The sequence below is a fragment of the Prenolepis imparis genome, unplaced genomic scaffold, assembly GCF_030444845.1.
Source record: "Prenolepis imparis isolate NDT839.2.m4 unplaced genomic scaffold, iyPreImpa1.0 SCAF_14, whole genome shotgun sequence".
In the NCBI taxonomy this organism is placed as follows: Eukaryota; Metazoa; Arthropoda; class Insecta; order Hymenoptera; family Formicidae; genus Prenolepis; species Prenolepis imparis.
In genome coordinates, this window is record NW_028141172.1 from 4,364,458 (window position 1) to 4,380,268 (window position 15,811).

Genomic DNA, 15,811 nt, shown 5'->3' on the forward strand with positions numbered 1-15,811 from the left:
ACATTCGAGATTAAATGTTTGCGCTATAAAACTTTTTTAAAAAATGTAAAAACGTAAAAATCCAAAAAAATTTGAGGATTTAAATTATTAATCTATGAAAATTCAAGTTCTAAATAATCAAAAAATTTTTGCTTCGCAAAAATTGAAACATTCGCAAAAATGTAAAATTCTAAAAAAAACAAGCTCTTTATATAAATAAATTGTAAAGATTTTGTTAGACACACTCTACATATATAAAAATTAATATAAATTAATAATATTAAAATTAATAATACTTTTCAATTGTATACGAAAGAATCGCAAGTTCCATGGAACCAAAATTTTCTTTTCCATGAATTCGGAATCTTTAATTCCACGATTAATCTAAGATCCACATGCTAAATTGTTCCTTCTCGCTCCATTATAATAATAGAGCTACATTCAAAGAAGAAAATACAGGATGACTAACGATTTTGATTTCGTTAACCCTTCTGTCAAAATAATTTTTTGCCTTTCCATCAATGTATGGATACCAAAGTACTGCATATTTTCGACATATTGCACTGCGACAATTTTTTTAGCAGTCGAATATACTTTCTCGTCATATTTTAAGAGATTTCCAAATATAAAGGACTCTCGTATTTTGTTTCTTTTTTTGTATTTTGTTTCAAATAGAGAAAAGTTTCGAAACACATATTTAATATTTTTAATATTTAAAATTGGGTACACTGAGAGAATTTTCTCTTAGAATTTACTCTGAAAATCATTATAATCGTGGGACAATATGGTATGGAAAGAATTTTGTGAGAATTTGTCTGATTAATATTTATCACAATAAAAATAATAATATCTATTACAATAAAATATAAAATATGTTTAATCAATTTTACTATGCAGTTTAGTAAAATTAATCAAATATGTTTTATATTTTATTGTGATAGATATTATTATTTTTATTGTGATAAATATTAATCAGAGAAATTCTCTCCATATCATATTGTCCCACGATTATCATGATTTTCAGGGTAAATTCTAAGAGAAAATTCTCTCTATGTACCCGTTCACTGACAGAAGGATTAAGGAGAAATCAAGTTCGTCGAAAAATGCGTAATTAAAATAAAAATCGAGAATTATCGCGCGAGAAATTCTAGAAAGATCGCTCTATCGCGAGAAGGAGAATTCTATCAGGACTCACCGGCATCGATGATTCCTTGCGCCAAAATCGCTCCGAACTTAGCCATCACGTCCTCGTGTTTGTCCACGATGACCTTAGCGTACAAAGCTCGGAAATCCTTGACGCGTGGGCACGTCGCCTCCGTCTGTTGGATGAGAATCATGGCGGAGGCGATCAGAGCTCCCTGCCTCACAAAGTTTACGGGATCGTTGGTCATCGGGTCCAGCAAAGCGATAGCTTCCTTCAGACCGGTGCCCGCACAGGCGATCCCCAAAGCCATCGCCGCCCCGTACCTCACGTGCGGATTATAGCTTTCCGCTAAGAGGGACACTACGCTAGGACACTGCTCAGGAGTCCTGAAACATGCGAGAAAATTGTGCTCCTAACTTTTGCGTTCTCATCCTCTTCGCTTGTGGCACGCATTCTTATATATGTCACTATTCGAGTGATTTGTATTTCATTCACACTGCATCGACGTACATTATAATTTAAATATCAAATACTAAATCATTCTTAGATCCTTATTATAGTGTTTAAATCTGTCTATTTATTTCTGTTTTGCTCCAAATAGATTTATAATTTATATGTGATATTTTATCTTTAGATATACATACATATACGAAATATTTATTTTATGAATAAAATTATTTTAGAATCTTAAATCAAGTTTTAATAATTAATTATAAAATCCTCAGCAATCTCAACTTTTTAGATTATTCATAGAAAAAAACATTCTGTCATAAGGGGAAGACTTCATTAATCATAAATCTCGCTAATAATTTTTTATAAATAATATATATCTACTACGTTTTAGAACAGTTTATAAATCAATTAATTATTATATAATAACTGATTATTATAATTTAATAACCTACGGGGGAGGAAGCATACGTTTATCAAATTCGCGAATTAATATGAATGTTAATTATCAGACACATTTTCTCGTCCTGTTTCAGGAGGACGATTCGGTGTTGGTGGACGGTGCCTGTCAGATTCCCGATCCCCTTTACAAATTAATCGGCAGCATAATCTGCTTCTACATCCCGCTGGGCGTGATGCTGTTGACGTACGCATTGACGGTGAGATTGCTAGCGAAGCAACAGCAGAACATTGGTGGGAAAGGAGCAGGTTGGTCATCAGGATGGTTGGGTGCACCTCAGGGTGCACCTCAAGGTGCATCTTCCGTGACAGGTTCGTGTATTGTCGCGTACACTAGCCTGTTCCCCTCAAAATCCATCGATCCTGAACTGTGCTTTCATATATTTAATCCTCTGTATAATCGAGCCCGCATTTTGTCCTATTTTTATTTTACAAATAGATTTTTGATTCGATCTTTTTTTTTTTATTTTTCAATTTAATTCGTGTCTTTCTTCTAATTATAAGAGTCGAAATTTAATTAACGATTCGTAGGATTGAAAATATTAATATATCAAATATCACATTCATATGTCATTCATACCCTTCATATTGTCCTGGAATTTATTTAAAAATTTCGAAAGTATATTTAAAGAATTTTCAGTCTTCCAAATTCCTATTTCTATTTTTCAATTTAATTCGTTTGTTTTTCTAAATTATTATAAAAATCGAAAAATCAACAATTCATAGAATTAAATTAATTTATCGAATATTTTGGCATTTATAAACATTCGTACCTTCCATCTTGTTTTGGTTTGGGGATATGGTTACAACTTTGAAAAATTTCGAAAATATATTTGAAAAATGTTCAACCCTCCAAATTCTTTTACACACTGAAGAATTCTTGCTGCCTCGTAATTTTTCGACAAAAAAATCGCGGCCTTCCTAGAATTTTAATAAAATAACGAATGGTTAAAAAAATATTTTATTTTTTTATTCATCTAAAATATTTCCCTTATCATTTCACGAACCACTTTTACCCGCTTTTTCTCTCGCCCATTTGGCAGCGATGAAAAAAATGAAAAAACTGTTACGCCTGTATAAAAATGTTGTTTATATCAATTTATCAATTTTTCTCCCATTTTTTTCTCTCGCACGCATACATACACAAAACATGCACACACATAAAATTGTATTATATATAATACATGACAAAGAATAAAAATTTAAATATGCAGCTAGGAAATAAAACAAAATCTTGATAAAAGATGCAAAGTACAGCCATATATAGCCTTCTCATCGTCTATTTTCTACTTTATTCCTCGTTCATTGTCGAGCAATTCTCCCGTGCGACAATATTTCCCGATTTTCCCCGGGGACACGCGACAGTTTACGCGAAAATGAGCAGCGCAGAGGCAGCTATGCACGATTATCATTTTTTCTTGCATCCCGATAAAAATTATTATTTATTCCGATTTATCAAAAGCCCGCGGCTTCAAAGGAAAGCGCGCGTTCCGGAGGTTTCGCTCTCTCATAAACGTTTTCCGGGAATGCCGGGTCGCAAATTCGTCTCCTTAACAAAGCGCTCGAGAGAAAGAGAGAGAGGGAGCAAGCGTTCCTTCGCTCTCTCCGTCCCACTTCCGGCGAGATTTCGCCGGAAGCCATCGCGTCTATTGTCGCTTTGATTTTACTCCGGCAAATCTCCGATTACCGCGCAACAAACGGAATTTGCATACCAACTTCACGCCAGAATACACTACGCTATTTTGCGCGGCGCATCGCGCAATTATTGCAGTTTACAGCGCGTTCCCCATTAAGTGCCTCTCTGGTAAATACAAACTTTAAAATAGAAAAGTCACGAGGTTACACCTTATAGTTATCATTAAAAAAAATTAAACAGGGTGTCTGTTCTAATCTCGTGAGAAAATTCCGTGAGTATTGTGTGATCTTTCAGATATTTTCGTTTAAAATTCCAGATAAAATAAGAATCTTTGTAAAATTTAAGATTTAAAATAAATTTCTCCTTCTACTCATCTCCGATTGCAAAGAAAGTTACCAAAAATGCAGTTTCTCTTATAGCATTTAATATTGCTTTACTAATCATGAAATTAATTTGGACAATATATATAACAAAGTGCAATATATTATTATATCTAAACACTAAAGATATGTGCAAAATTATAAAATAGAAAATAAAACAATAATTTATTATAAATAGTTTGAGGAATATTCTAATTTATTTAAATATTATTAAAAAATGAAACAATTTTAATACTTAAATAAGATCTCGATAGAAAAAGAGATCAAACATCGATAAAATCACATGAGATTTTAATAAAAACTTACATACTCCAGAGAGTAGACCCTGTTAAAAATGCCACGAATAAAAATGGATTCGTCCTTAAAAATCTTGTTCTTTAGAGACTTTTTTATACATTTTCGAAGAGCGATTCTCTCTAGATTCGAGAATATCTGCCGAAATCAAGCCGAAACTCGCTAATGATGAATTATTTTTCTTATCTATCCTCGCTAATCTCCATCGTGTGCAACTAATCATTATGGTATAAATAATTCGGCGCGCAACATCGAGGATGCAGTCTCTCGCATGATTAATGGCAGCGTCGGCGCCGGTTGGTTTCTTCTTTTTTTTTCTCTCTCTTTTTTCTTCTTCCCTTTTCCGCTCGGAAAATCGATCCCGGGAATCGATAGAGCAAGAAAGAGAAATAGGCGAGCTCTGTCTCTGTCTGAAAGCACTTCGCGACAAGAAACTTGGCCGGCACGTCACCGGAAGCTCGCCGACGTCCACGACGAAGAGATATGCAAATGTCGGACATTATGCAAAGAACTCGGATGCGACACAGTATGCTGAGAAAGTCGCGTCCGACGCCGCTCGCCGATATGAAAATTAATCGATAGTTCCCGGGGCTGGAAGGCGATTTTTTACTAGGGTACTTAATATTCTGCAGGATCGAAAGGTTTCACAGGATACGACGTGGAGATCCTTTGAGCGCGTTTCGTTACGACCCGAGGCATAAACCTACTCGAGGCAGACACTTAAGAGTTCATCCGGATAATTTTTAAAAAAAATTGCGAGAAAGAAGAGGGAAAATTTTAAAGAAATTAATAGGAATGAGATAAAGTTCGATGTGTATGTACTTAAAAATTCGAAATTTCCAATAATCAAAGTTTTATTTTCTAGGATTCGAATAAATACTCTTGAAAAGCAATCCAGAAAAAAATATATTCAAATTTTAGATTAAAAATACTTGTGAAAAATTCGAAATAATACTTATAAGTACTTTTTATCGTAAAAAGAATCGAATCTTTTACAAATGGTACACAAATTCTAAGATAAAACGATCTATTTATGACACCTGTTACATATCCACAGACATACATATATTCATACAACGTAAAATTTCTCATAAGTATACTCATAAAAGTACTCGTAAAACTTCTCATAAGTACTCATAAAAGATTCGAATATACTTGATCCAAGTTTGAATATACTTGAAAGTACTGTTCTTGTTTTTTTATATACCTACACGGAGAGAATTTTCTCTTAGAATTTACTCTGAAAAGTAATCGTACAATATGGTAAGAAAAAGAATTTTATAAGAATTTCTCCGATTAATATTTATCACAATAAGAATAATAATATCTATCACAATAAAATATAAAACATGTTTGATTAATTTTACTATGCAGTTTAGTAAATTACCATGATTTTTTCAGGGTAAATTCTAAGAGAAAATTCTCTCTGTGTACTTATGTAGAGTTCAAAATCATGCAAACCAATTCCTTTTTATAAGATACTTAATCCCATCGCTAGAAATTTATTAGATTATTTCTGAGCTACGTGTAAAATGGTAAATGAGAAATAAATCGTTAGAGCAGCAATTCGTAAAAATCTCTAAAAAAATCTCGAACAAACTCGCAATATTAGTCTCTAACATTAATTCCCTGATCCCTTTGAGCTTTCTAAAAAGATTTTAAAAATTAAAGAGAAAGACAAATATACATTTACACTCTCCCCTTCGATAAAAAATAATTCCTCTCGTTTTTCCTCAACACTATCTCCGATCATTGAGAAATCAATAAAATCCTATACATTCTCCAAAAAGAGCCTTTATTCTCGCATCGAACGAAAAAAAATCACAAAGATCCTTTCTCCCCTCACCAACAAACGAAAGAAGAAAAATTCGAATAAATAATCGCTAGCTCTCTCCGGTTCTGTCCGATAATTTTCAGGACTCGATCGACGGAACACTTGGAAGAGGTACCTCCTGAACAAAAGCTCGGGCGGAAGCGGCGGCACGCCGCAGCACACTTCCGGGACGTCGACCGACACCGAACTCACCACTATCGACACCCACGAGCTCTGGCTTCCGGAAAGCGAGCCGCCACCCTCGGCCATGTCCGCCCTTCACGCCTTCGGCGCGGAGATGCTGAAGCTGTCGAGGGGTCTCGAGGGTATGGCCGGCAGCCCCGGTAGTCAAACTTCGTCAAGATCGACTCCCCAGCATCAGCATCAGCATCAGCTGCAACTGCAGCAACAGCAACCGCAGCAGCTGCAGCTGCAGCAACACGGTCCTCCGCCGCGCAGATGCAGCTTCCGCAACGGGTATGCCGAGTCAGATATGTGTTTGCGAATCGCAAACACTGCTCTCTATATAAAACTGGATAGCGTATATATTATGGAAAAAATGAACAAAAGTGTGCTTTGAAGGTCCGGCAGCCATCTTTGATACAGTAAAATATGCACTTTTGGATGTAAAATTAGCACCTTGCATATTTTATACTTTATCAAAGATGGCTACCTGATTTTCAATTCGTAACACGTCATCCTGTTAAATACACCATCTAGTGTTATATAGAGATCAGTGATCGCAAATTCTTCTGTAAGCTTGCTTCGTATCCTATCCATTGGATGTTTTGTCATTTGTCATAATGTATCATTTATAGAATTATTAATATATAAATGTATAATGTACGAGAGAGAATTCTTCCATATATAATTTGAATAAATGAAGGATAAATAATCAGCTCAGCTAATTGAAAAATGTATAAATTAAAGATATAAATTAATAAAAATTAGGAAAAGAGAAAAATATGAAAAACAGATTATACAATAACAATAAATCGAAATATAATATTTCTATAATTTTCATTTCCAATTAACTAGCGAAAAGATATTTCGTAAAGTATTTTTTTCTCTCTGATAAAGTTTTTTAAAGATTTTATTTAAAAAAATAAATTTTTTTTTCTTAATTTTCTCACTTTCTTTGGATCCTCGTTATACAGAAGAAATCGTTATTTTCTTTCTGATATTCTAATACCACTGTATTGTTTTACGCAAAACACCCTGTATATACACGATCTATCCCGGCGCAATTTCGCAAAGAGGGAATTTCTGAGCTCGTCTGGATTTTCGCGGCAGATGCTTTCGCAATTATTAACGACATATCCATCGCGTTGTAACCCGTGGGCTCTCAAAGCATGCCATTGTGCCTGACGGGCGGGTGCGTTTCCATGTGGCAATACGACGGCACGAATTTACGTCATTTTGTCATTCCGGGGTTCACACAAACACGGTAACTATACTACCGCAAGACGCGGTTAGCCTCGCGTCAAGTTTACTCACACGTGTTGGCAACCGAGAAGTTTCTCTCATGAATTTATGTCACTTTATATATAATATGCTCGGGATTCGACTCGCGAGAATTTTAACGACAAAGTTAAAATTATCCCATTATGTTCCATATTCTCGTTCGTAATCTAAGTTTATATAATTTTTTATATTTTTTTCATCTTTTCATCGTATGAATCGACTCTTTTTCTATTTTGTTTTAGATGAAGAAAAATTCCGATATATTTTTAACATTTAAAATTTGACCTATCTATTCATTGACAGAAGGATTAAATCAATATATGTTCACCCCCTTCCTTCCCCATAATATTTTAATTTAAGTCTCGCGATATCTCCCTATTGAAAATATCCTGAAATAATATCATCTCGAAGTTTCTTTCCTAAAAATGTAACACGTTACTTTGTGGATCTTTCCTCACCCAATATTTCTATTAATAACATTTCAAGTATCAAAGTAGTTTTCTGGAAAAAGATTTCCGAGAACACGCGGCTTTCGGAGAATCCCTTGAAACCCAATATTTACCACTCGCGAGCTAAAACTTATATATTATTAGCTTTCCTTTATTAAAATAAATTTCTCTCATTATTGCTCTTAATATTTTCATATCAAAAAATATCTCGAATAAGAAAAACTTCTTTATTCATTCATAATTTAGATATGCAAAGAATTTAATAAACATCTCTCTATTTTTATCCCCAAGTATTTTTCGTCTGAGAAAATTAAAAAAAAATGGCAGAGAATCAATATATTTTACAAAAGTTAAATATAAGAGAGAGAGAGAGAAAAATCAATTTCATATTCATCCGAGGGATCTGAAATATATTCCTTCGAATATTCTCGTACACAGGATCATCGGCAATACTTCTTGAAGGGATCGAAAGTAAGTTGCGAAAAAGAGGGGAAGGGGAGAGAAGGGGCAGGAATCATATTTGACGTCGTTTAGAGCTTCCAGAACATCTCAGTCGATCGACCAAGGAATACGCAAACTGAAAGTGAAACGAGAACGTCAGAGTACGGCGAGAATATTAAAGAACTCCTTCGCTTCTGCGATAGTCAAATATATTTCAATCATAAGATCCATCGAACCGCGAAGTCTCCTGCATCTTCGATCTTTCACGTTCCGCCAATGCATAATTTTTCGCCTCTTCAAAAATGCATGGATACCCGGGTACCAACCGCGTGTTTTGGATAAATTATCCTGCAATTGTCCCGCGACAACTTTTTTTTTTTAATAGCAGCTGCATCGAATATTCTTTTTCGTTATATTTTAAGAGATTTCCGAATACAAAGGCTCTTTGTATTTTATTGTATTTTAATGACACAGTAATTGCACGTTCTAAATATTTCGTAATGCTTCAAAACATTCGAGATTAAATATTTGTGCTCATAAACAGAGAAAATTGTGTACGAGAATTTAAAAAAAAAATTGAAAATGAAAAAATCCAAAAATTTGAGGATTTAAATTTTTAATCTATATAAAAATTTTAATTTTAAGAAATTAAACAATTTTTGCGAAACAAAAATTAAAAAATAAAATGTGTAAAATTAAAAAAAAACAAGTTAGTTATATAAATATATTGTAAAAATTTGTTAGACACTCTTCCACGAAGCCAGAATTTTCTTTTCCACTCAGAAAAGAAAAGAGAGAATTCAGAATCTTTAATCTTTAATTTAATACAATGATAGAGCTGCATTCAAAGAAGAACATAAATGATAGCTAGAAATTTCGCTAAAGTTCTGTCAAAATAATTTTACACTTTTCCATCAATGTATAAATACTCAGATACCAATTGTATTTTCGAACAATTTTTTTTATAGCAGCTGCTGCATCGAACATTCTTTCCCGTTATATTTTTCTTAGGTTTCTAAATGCACAAACCAGCTCATTTTATTTCAGAAATGGAGAAAATATTCCGACATATTTTTAACATGTAAAGTCGCTTTGGGTATCCGTTCGTTGACAAAAGGATTCAAACATCCGAATCTTCGGAAACGGATAGCTGGTAAGAAAATAAAATTCGAGAATAATAATTCCGGAATACACACACATCTCGGAATTTCATAAAAATATTTTCCGTAAAAATCCTAGAGAATATCTCTCTGGGGAGTAGCAAAATCCAAGAATTTTATTTAAAGAATACAGGCGGCGAAAATCCTCGGGAGATGCTCGTAAGATCCGAGAAAAACGCACGCGGCTGGAAAAATTTTGCGACAAGCGGAAATGCGTGTCGCATGCGATCAAGATACTGTTCGAGAGAGGAGGAAAACGTCTCTCAAAAATAAATTTGGCGCGATCCGAGTAAAATCGAAATCTTCGAGAGAATGCATACTATAGTAACGAAAAAAAGAGCGAGAAGGACCTCTTTGTGTGTGTGAACCCTAAGTGACAAATTCAAGCCTTATATTCAAGAATCTGCTGTGTAAAAGGCTTAATAATAATTTAATTATTTTCGCGATAAATTGAAAAAAAATTTAATTTTGCGATAAATGAGTTTCACGAAGAAATTCCGACTTTTTTACAAATACACTCTGACGTTATCGAATTATTCTACAAAATGACGAATGAAACTAAAATTGTTTCAATAAATAAAAACGAAAAGACTCTGAGATATAAATAAATAAATTTAGATATAGGAAACGAGGTAATAAAAAAAAGAGCCAAGCGCAGAAATTAGGCGCAACACAAACTTTATTTTTTTAATTATTCTCTAATTATTCTAATTTGAAAATTAAATTAAATTTAAATTTAAAAAAAAGAAAATGATTTTTTTCACGATATATCTATATACGAAGGGGAGTAAAAATTACGTGCCATCTCGCGTAATTTTTCAAAAAACCCTCAGCGACGATTGAATCATCCGAAAATTCTCTCCTCGCTAACGAAAACACAAAAAGCGGATGCGTTAGAAAGGTCACCGCGAGACGACGACGACGACGAGAAAACCCATTTATACACGGTGGACCCAAAGTGGATTGCACTTAGCTGCCGACATTCAAAGTGCAAAACCAGAACCAACCCCCCTCGGTAAAGGAGAAAAGGGCGAGCGAAAGGGTGGGGTAGAAAGAGGGATAGAAGGGGGAAAGGGCGAGTTTCGCTCGCTCAGTCGTGGTCGTGTGTACTTAGTAAACTGCTCTTGCCCGTCCATCCCTCCATAGGTGAACCCTTAATAAAGGAATGCACTTAGAATCGTGCGCCTCTGAACGCATCAAACGAAGATTACCTCTCTACTGCCCGCACTTCGCCTTTTGCGGCGTCAAGTCGCTTCCTGTCGATTTCTCCAATCAAATAAACGAAAAGTGTAACCTCTCAGAACGTTTATCTCCCACCCATCCCCCCCCCTCTCTATTTCTCGTACTCTGTTACAATTGTATTATATTATAAAGATTATATTAAATTTATAGTCTCTTCCTCTCTTCCTCGCGAGCTTTATTCCAATAGATTCGGAATTAATGTTACCTTAGCAAAACAATCGTGATAAATTAAAATCTTGAGTATATTTTTTGTTATACGTTTCTAATTTTTAATATCTACTTTGTAATAAAATTCTAAAATTTTCTATTAAAATTAAATTAAAATCGCATACATAATTTGAAGAAAGATAAATAATAATTCAGATAATAGAAAGTAAATTTTAATATAATAGAAAATATATAATTTTTATCTGAATTAATAAATTAATTTAAAAAATAACTATACATTTTAATGAGGATTTATTGTAAAATAAAAAATGTAAGAATTTAATAAAACTGTGTTTTTCTTTCCAATGATTTAAAGATTCTTTATGATTTGATATGATTTGATACAATTTAATAAAGATAAATAAATAGTTCAGATAATAGAAAGTAAATTTAATCTAATTTATAATAAATCAATTAAAATAAATATAAATTTTAATAAGGATTTATTGTAAAATCAAAATATATAAGAATTTAAAATAAAAATTAAATTAAAATAAAAATATATAAGAATTTAAAATAAAAATTAAATTAAAATAAAAATAAAATTAAAAATAAAAATTTTAAATAAATTAAAAATAAAAATAAAAATGTTTCTTCCTAAATGATTTGATAAAGATTCTTTGATGATGATATATTTGATATAGTTTCGTGACAGCAGAAATAAATCGAATCAAATTCCCTGTTTCAAATGCACTTGGCGAGATGCATCTGTCTCCTATTCGCGATCAGACCAGAATTCTCTCCCTTCCCTTTCGATTCTACTCGGTTTGTCTCAGCCAATATTTTTCTCAATTTGCCGTCAAGACAGCGGCCGTAATCCACTCCGAGGACAATCGGGGCCGTTTCTCTTCGTCTTCCGAAAAAAAAGCATCCTCAATTATCCCCCCGAAAAACCTCGTTGACGTGCATCTCCGAAACGCTGATAAAATTGTCAATCTTCGGCAATCGATAACAACTACGAAGAGTCGAAAGAATAGAGGTGCAAAACTACTCTCAATAATTCCAATTTTTAAAGGACAATCGTACAAATCTCCGAGAAACTCTAACTCTATAAACTTGATTTTCTCCGAAAAATTCGAAATTTTATATATTAATAATTTATTTATTTAAGTACGAAATTTTATATATTAAATCTTTTTTTAACTTAAAACTGTGTTTCTATTGCATTACGCTTTATATATATATAATTCCTCTTCATCGTTCATCTCTCTATAAAATCTCCACATTTTTATCTTATTACTATTATTATTATTAGTATTAATTTTTTAAATATATATATATTATATATATTATAATATATATTAATAATTTTTTTAAATTATATTAATTAATATTATTAATTTTATTAATTAATATTATTAATTTTATTAATAATATTATTAATACTATTAATTTTTTTACATCGTAATTTTTGTTCTATGAAACTCCGAATTTTTCTCGCAATTTTCTTTAAATTATTCCTGTTATCATTTTCAATTTTTATTGCCTAAACCGTATAAACATACACCATCGTTCGTATCGCGATTCAAATCTTATTCGCGAATCGTGTGAGAATCCGAGGTGAGAAAATAGCGGATATTGCGCGTATGAATGCGAAGTCGGATAAGACCGATAACAGGTCGGTGACGCAGCTCTCGAATCTCGCGGCCGTCAAAAGTGTCGCGGATCTCTCGCAAGAACGTGTCTATAATTCGGTGCGACACGGCAGCGATTTTTTTTTCCCCGCGCTCGCGCACAACTAACTCATCCAATCTCGCGATCAATTACTCACCCTGTTGAAAAATGGGACGCAATCGCGTTTCCCTTCTTTTTTTCTCCTCTTTTCCATTTTCCATCCTTTTTTTCCCCGCCTCGCTCTCGCTCTCTTTCTCTCTCTCTGAAAATTGCACGCTGTATCGAATGATAAAGGAACTCGCATTCGTATCGAACAATACAAGTATAGATTCAACTATGTTTTGTAACGGCGGATATTTGTAGATTCCCTTTGAAGTCTCGGTTCTCGCAAGAGAAAAATATCCAAATATTTTCTGCCCCCCTCTCTCTCTCTCTTTCGCTCTTTCAATGGGCTTTCAAACGATAAGTTCGAGCAATAAGAGGATTATCCCATGGCAAGTAATAAAGGGCTCATAGAATTAATCTCTCTCTCTCTCGTTGAAACGTTCGGGTTGTTTCAATTTACGTAGTACGTAGAGGGATTATTTTCGACTCGATTGCGATTGATAAGAAAAAGCCTTTTGTCGCGCGCGAAGCTTTTCAGATATTTCCCTCTTTTTCTATTTGGTTTGATTTATAATCGGTAGAGAGAGAGAGAGAAATTATTCAATTGCGGGAAAAAAAAGAGATATATATATTTTATCATTTATATATATATATATATATATATATATATATATATATAAATGACAGGATTCGAGCATTAATCTCTCAATTCATCCTTTCTTTTTATCGCACTGCGCGTATAAATTATTTCGATATCGATTACAATCGATAACAAAAAGTTTTGTCACACAAAACAACTTTCCAAATATTTTTCTCGTCAATTTGCCAATCTCGTAGCGAACAATAGAAAGATTCTCTATCAAGTGTAAAATAATAACAGATTGCAGATGAATAACTTTTCGAAAAAAAGAAAAATTTAACTAAATTAATCTCACACGAACATCGATATTTAATTCCAAGAAATCTATTATAACGAATATAAAGTTAACCATTTTTCATACATTTTATGGAATATTGTGTACATTGTATATATTATTATATATTAATTGTAATATATTATTATCTCCAAGATAACCGTATCTGTTATTGTAAACTTACACTGTTTATTATCCCTGTAATCGATGTTATTTTATTTACCCTCCAACAAATAATTATTATTATCGCATTATTTAACGTTATAAATAATAATTAAAAACATTGACATTAATATACAAATATGACATTATTATAATCAATTTAGCATATTTATACATTTATTAATAATCTTGATACTAATATTTTAATAATATATTTCCTATAATAATATTATATCCAAACTTTATAATGATCGCTATATTAATGTATTAAAAGAAAAAAATAATTTGTTATTTGTTTCTAGGAGCGCGGAAAGTACCGAGAGCAGCATGTCCTGTTCGAGAACGAGCCTGTCGGCTCAGGAGGAGTCCTTCACGAGTCCTTGGAAGCAACGGAGACGAGCATCGACCTACAACGAGGCCCACCTACAGAGAACGATCCAGACCCTGGACTCGCCAAAGACCCCCAGAAAGAGGTCCTTCAGCTTCCACGAGCAGTCGTCCTGTCGCAAGAACGAGGACGACTCGACGACGCGCAAAAAGTGCCACGACAAAACGCCGGACGGACCTATAATCCTACCGCCGCCCTGCACGTGTCCCTATTTCGGGGAATCGTCCAAGAAGCCGCCACCCTCGAGCGAGATCGTCATCGTCTCCAGCGACACGATGAAGCCTATCGGGAATAAGAGCCTGGAAGTGGGAGGTCTGATCAGTGACAGTGCGATCAGGCCCAACAAGGGTCCGGAAATGGGTCTACTGGGCGATACCGTCCCGGCGAGGCCTATCAACAGTAAGAACTTGCAGATGGGTCTGCTAGGTAGAAACAACAGCGCCCGAGTCTCTACGGAGGGTGTCAAGAATTACGAGCAACTGACCGTCGCGAATTCCGTGGTGACGTGGCGAGGCGAAAGGCGAGGCTCCAGCCTGGGTACGTGCCGATAAGTGATGACGATGACGTAATAAACAACAGCGCGAGCTTTCGATTAGCCTCCTCGATAATTGCCTCCGGGAAACTCCACTCCTAGCCATCGCGTGCCGCTAACGTTCCGCTAAAAATTGCGGAAACGAGAAAGAAGGAGAGAGATGGGAAAGTGGATGGGCGAGTTCTCGAGAGGATGGTTAGGTCGAGAGGAGGAGGGAGGGGGCAAACGGGAAGGTTGCCCTCCGATCTCTCGTTTCGATCACCCTCTTTTTATGACCTGGAGAAAATGGAGAGATCCGTTCGAGGAGAACGTTGATTCATGGTCATTCGCGGAAAGCTTCCCGATCGTTGCCTTTCGACGATCGCTCCAGGATTTTCGCACAACTGATCGCGGAAGATTTAAGACGCGAGAAATTGGCGAATACGCGGATCTTGAAGATTTGTAACGGAGATAACGGGGAACCTTTGAGAGATTTTTCGTCTTATACAATTGAATTCCTTAAAGCTTGTTAAATTGAATTCTCTAAACCCTCGTGTCTAATGTTAAAAAATTAAAATTCGTAAATTATTTGTTCAACTAACAAGCATTATATTTTTAAACAGAATGCTTTTATTTATTTATTATATTATGTTGCTATTAAGTTTTGTTATTAGATTAAATATTCTTATTAAATTTTCTTGACAAATTTGTGATTAAATATTTAAAGAATTTTTAAGAATCTCTCTCTTTCTTTCAAAATTTGAAATTAATTAAAAATTTGATGGGTTAAAAAAATTCAAAATGTTTTAATTATTTAAATCTCAAATTAAATTTCTTAGAAACTTAGCAAGTCTTGAATTATTCAATTTAAATCCAAGAATAACAAACATATGCTTTCTCGTATAAAATTCTAAAATTTATAGACCCTTCGTCTTTGAATTTACAAGTTTCCAATATTAACCCTCAAATTTTCAAAACCTAGCACCTTAAATCCCTAAA

At 34.0% G+C, this 15,811-nt stretch overlaps 2 protein-coding genes across 2 annotated transcripts in view; one reads left to right on the forward strand and one right to left on the reverse strand.

The window, feature by feature from the left end:
• 5-ht2b (5-hydroxytryptamine receptor 2B) overlaps window positions 1-15,811 on the forward strand; it is a 60,734-nt gene that overhangs the window by 42,764 nt on the left and 2,159 nt on the right. Inside the window, exons 4-6 of the mRNA XM_083054743.1 lie at window positions 2,110-2,344; window positions 6,260-6,632; window positions 14,216-14,838. Coding sequence (XP_082910869.1) covers window positions 2,110-2,344; window positions 6,260-6,632; window positions 14,216-14,838 — 1,231 coding nt within the window. The remainder of the gene's footprint in view (window positions 1-2,109; window positions 2,345-6,259; window positions 6,633-14,215; window positions 14,839-15,811) is intronic.
• The window catches only part of Rpn2 (Regulatory particle non-ATPase 2), a 53,276-nt gene that overhangs the window by 3,077 nt on the left and 34,388 nt on the right, over window positions 1-15,811 (reverse strand). The window contains exon 11 of the mRNA XM_083054742.1: window positions 1,175-1,509. Coding sequence (XP_082910868.1) covers window positions 1,175-1,509 — 335 coding nt within the window. The remainder of the gene's footprint in view (window positions 1-1,174; window positions 1,510-15,811) is intronic.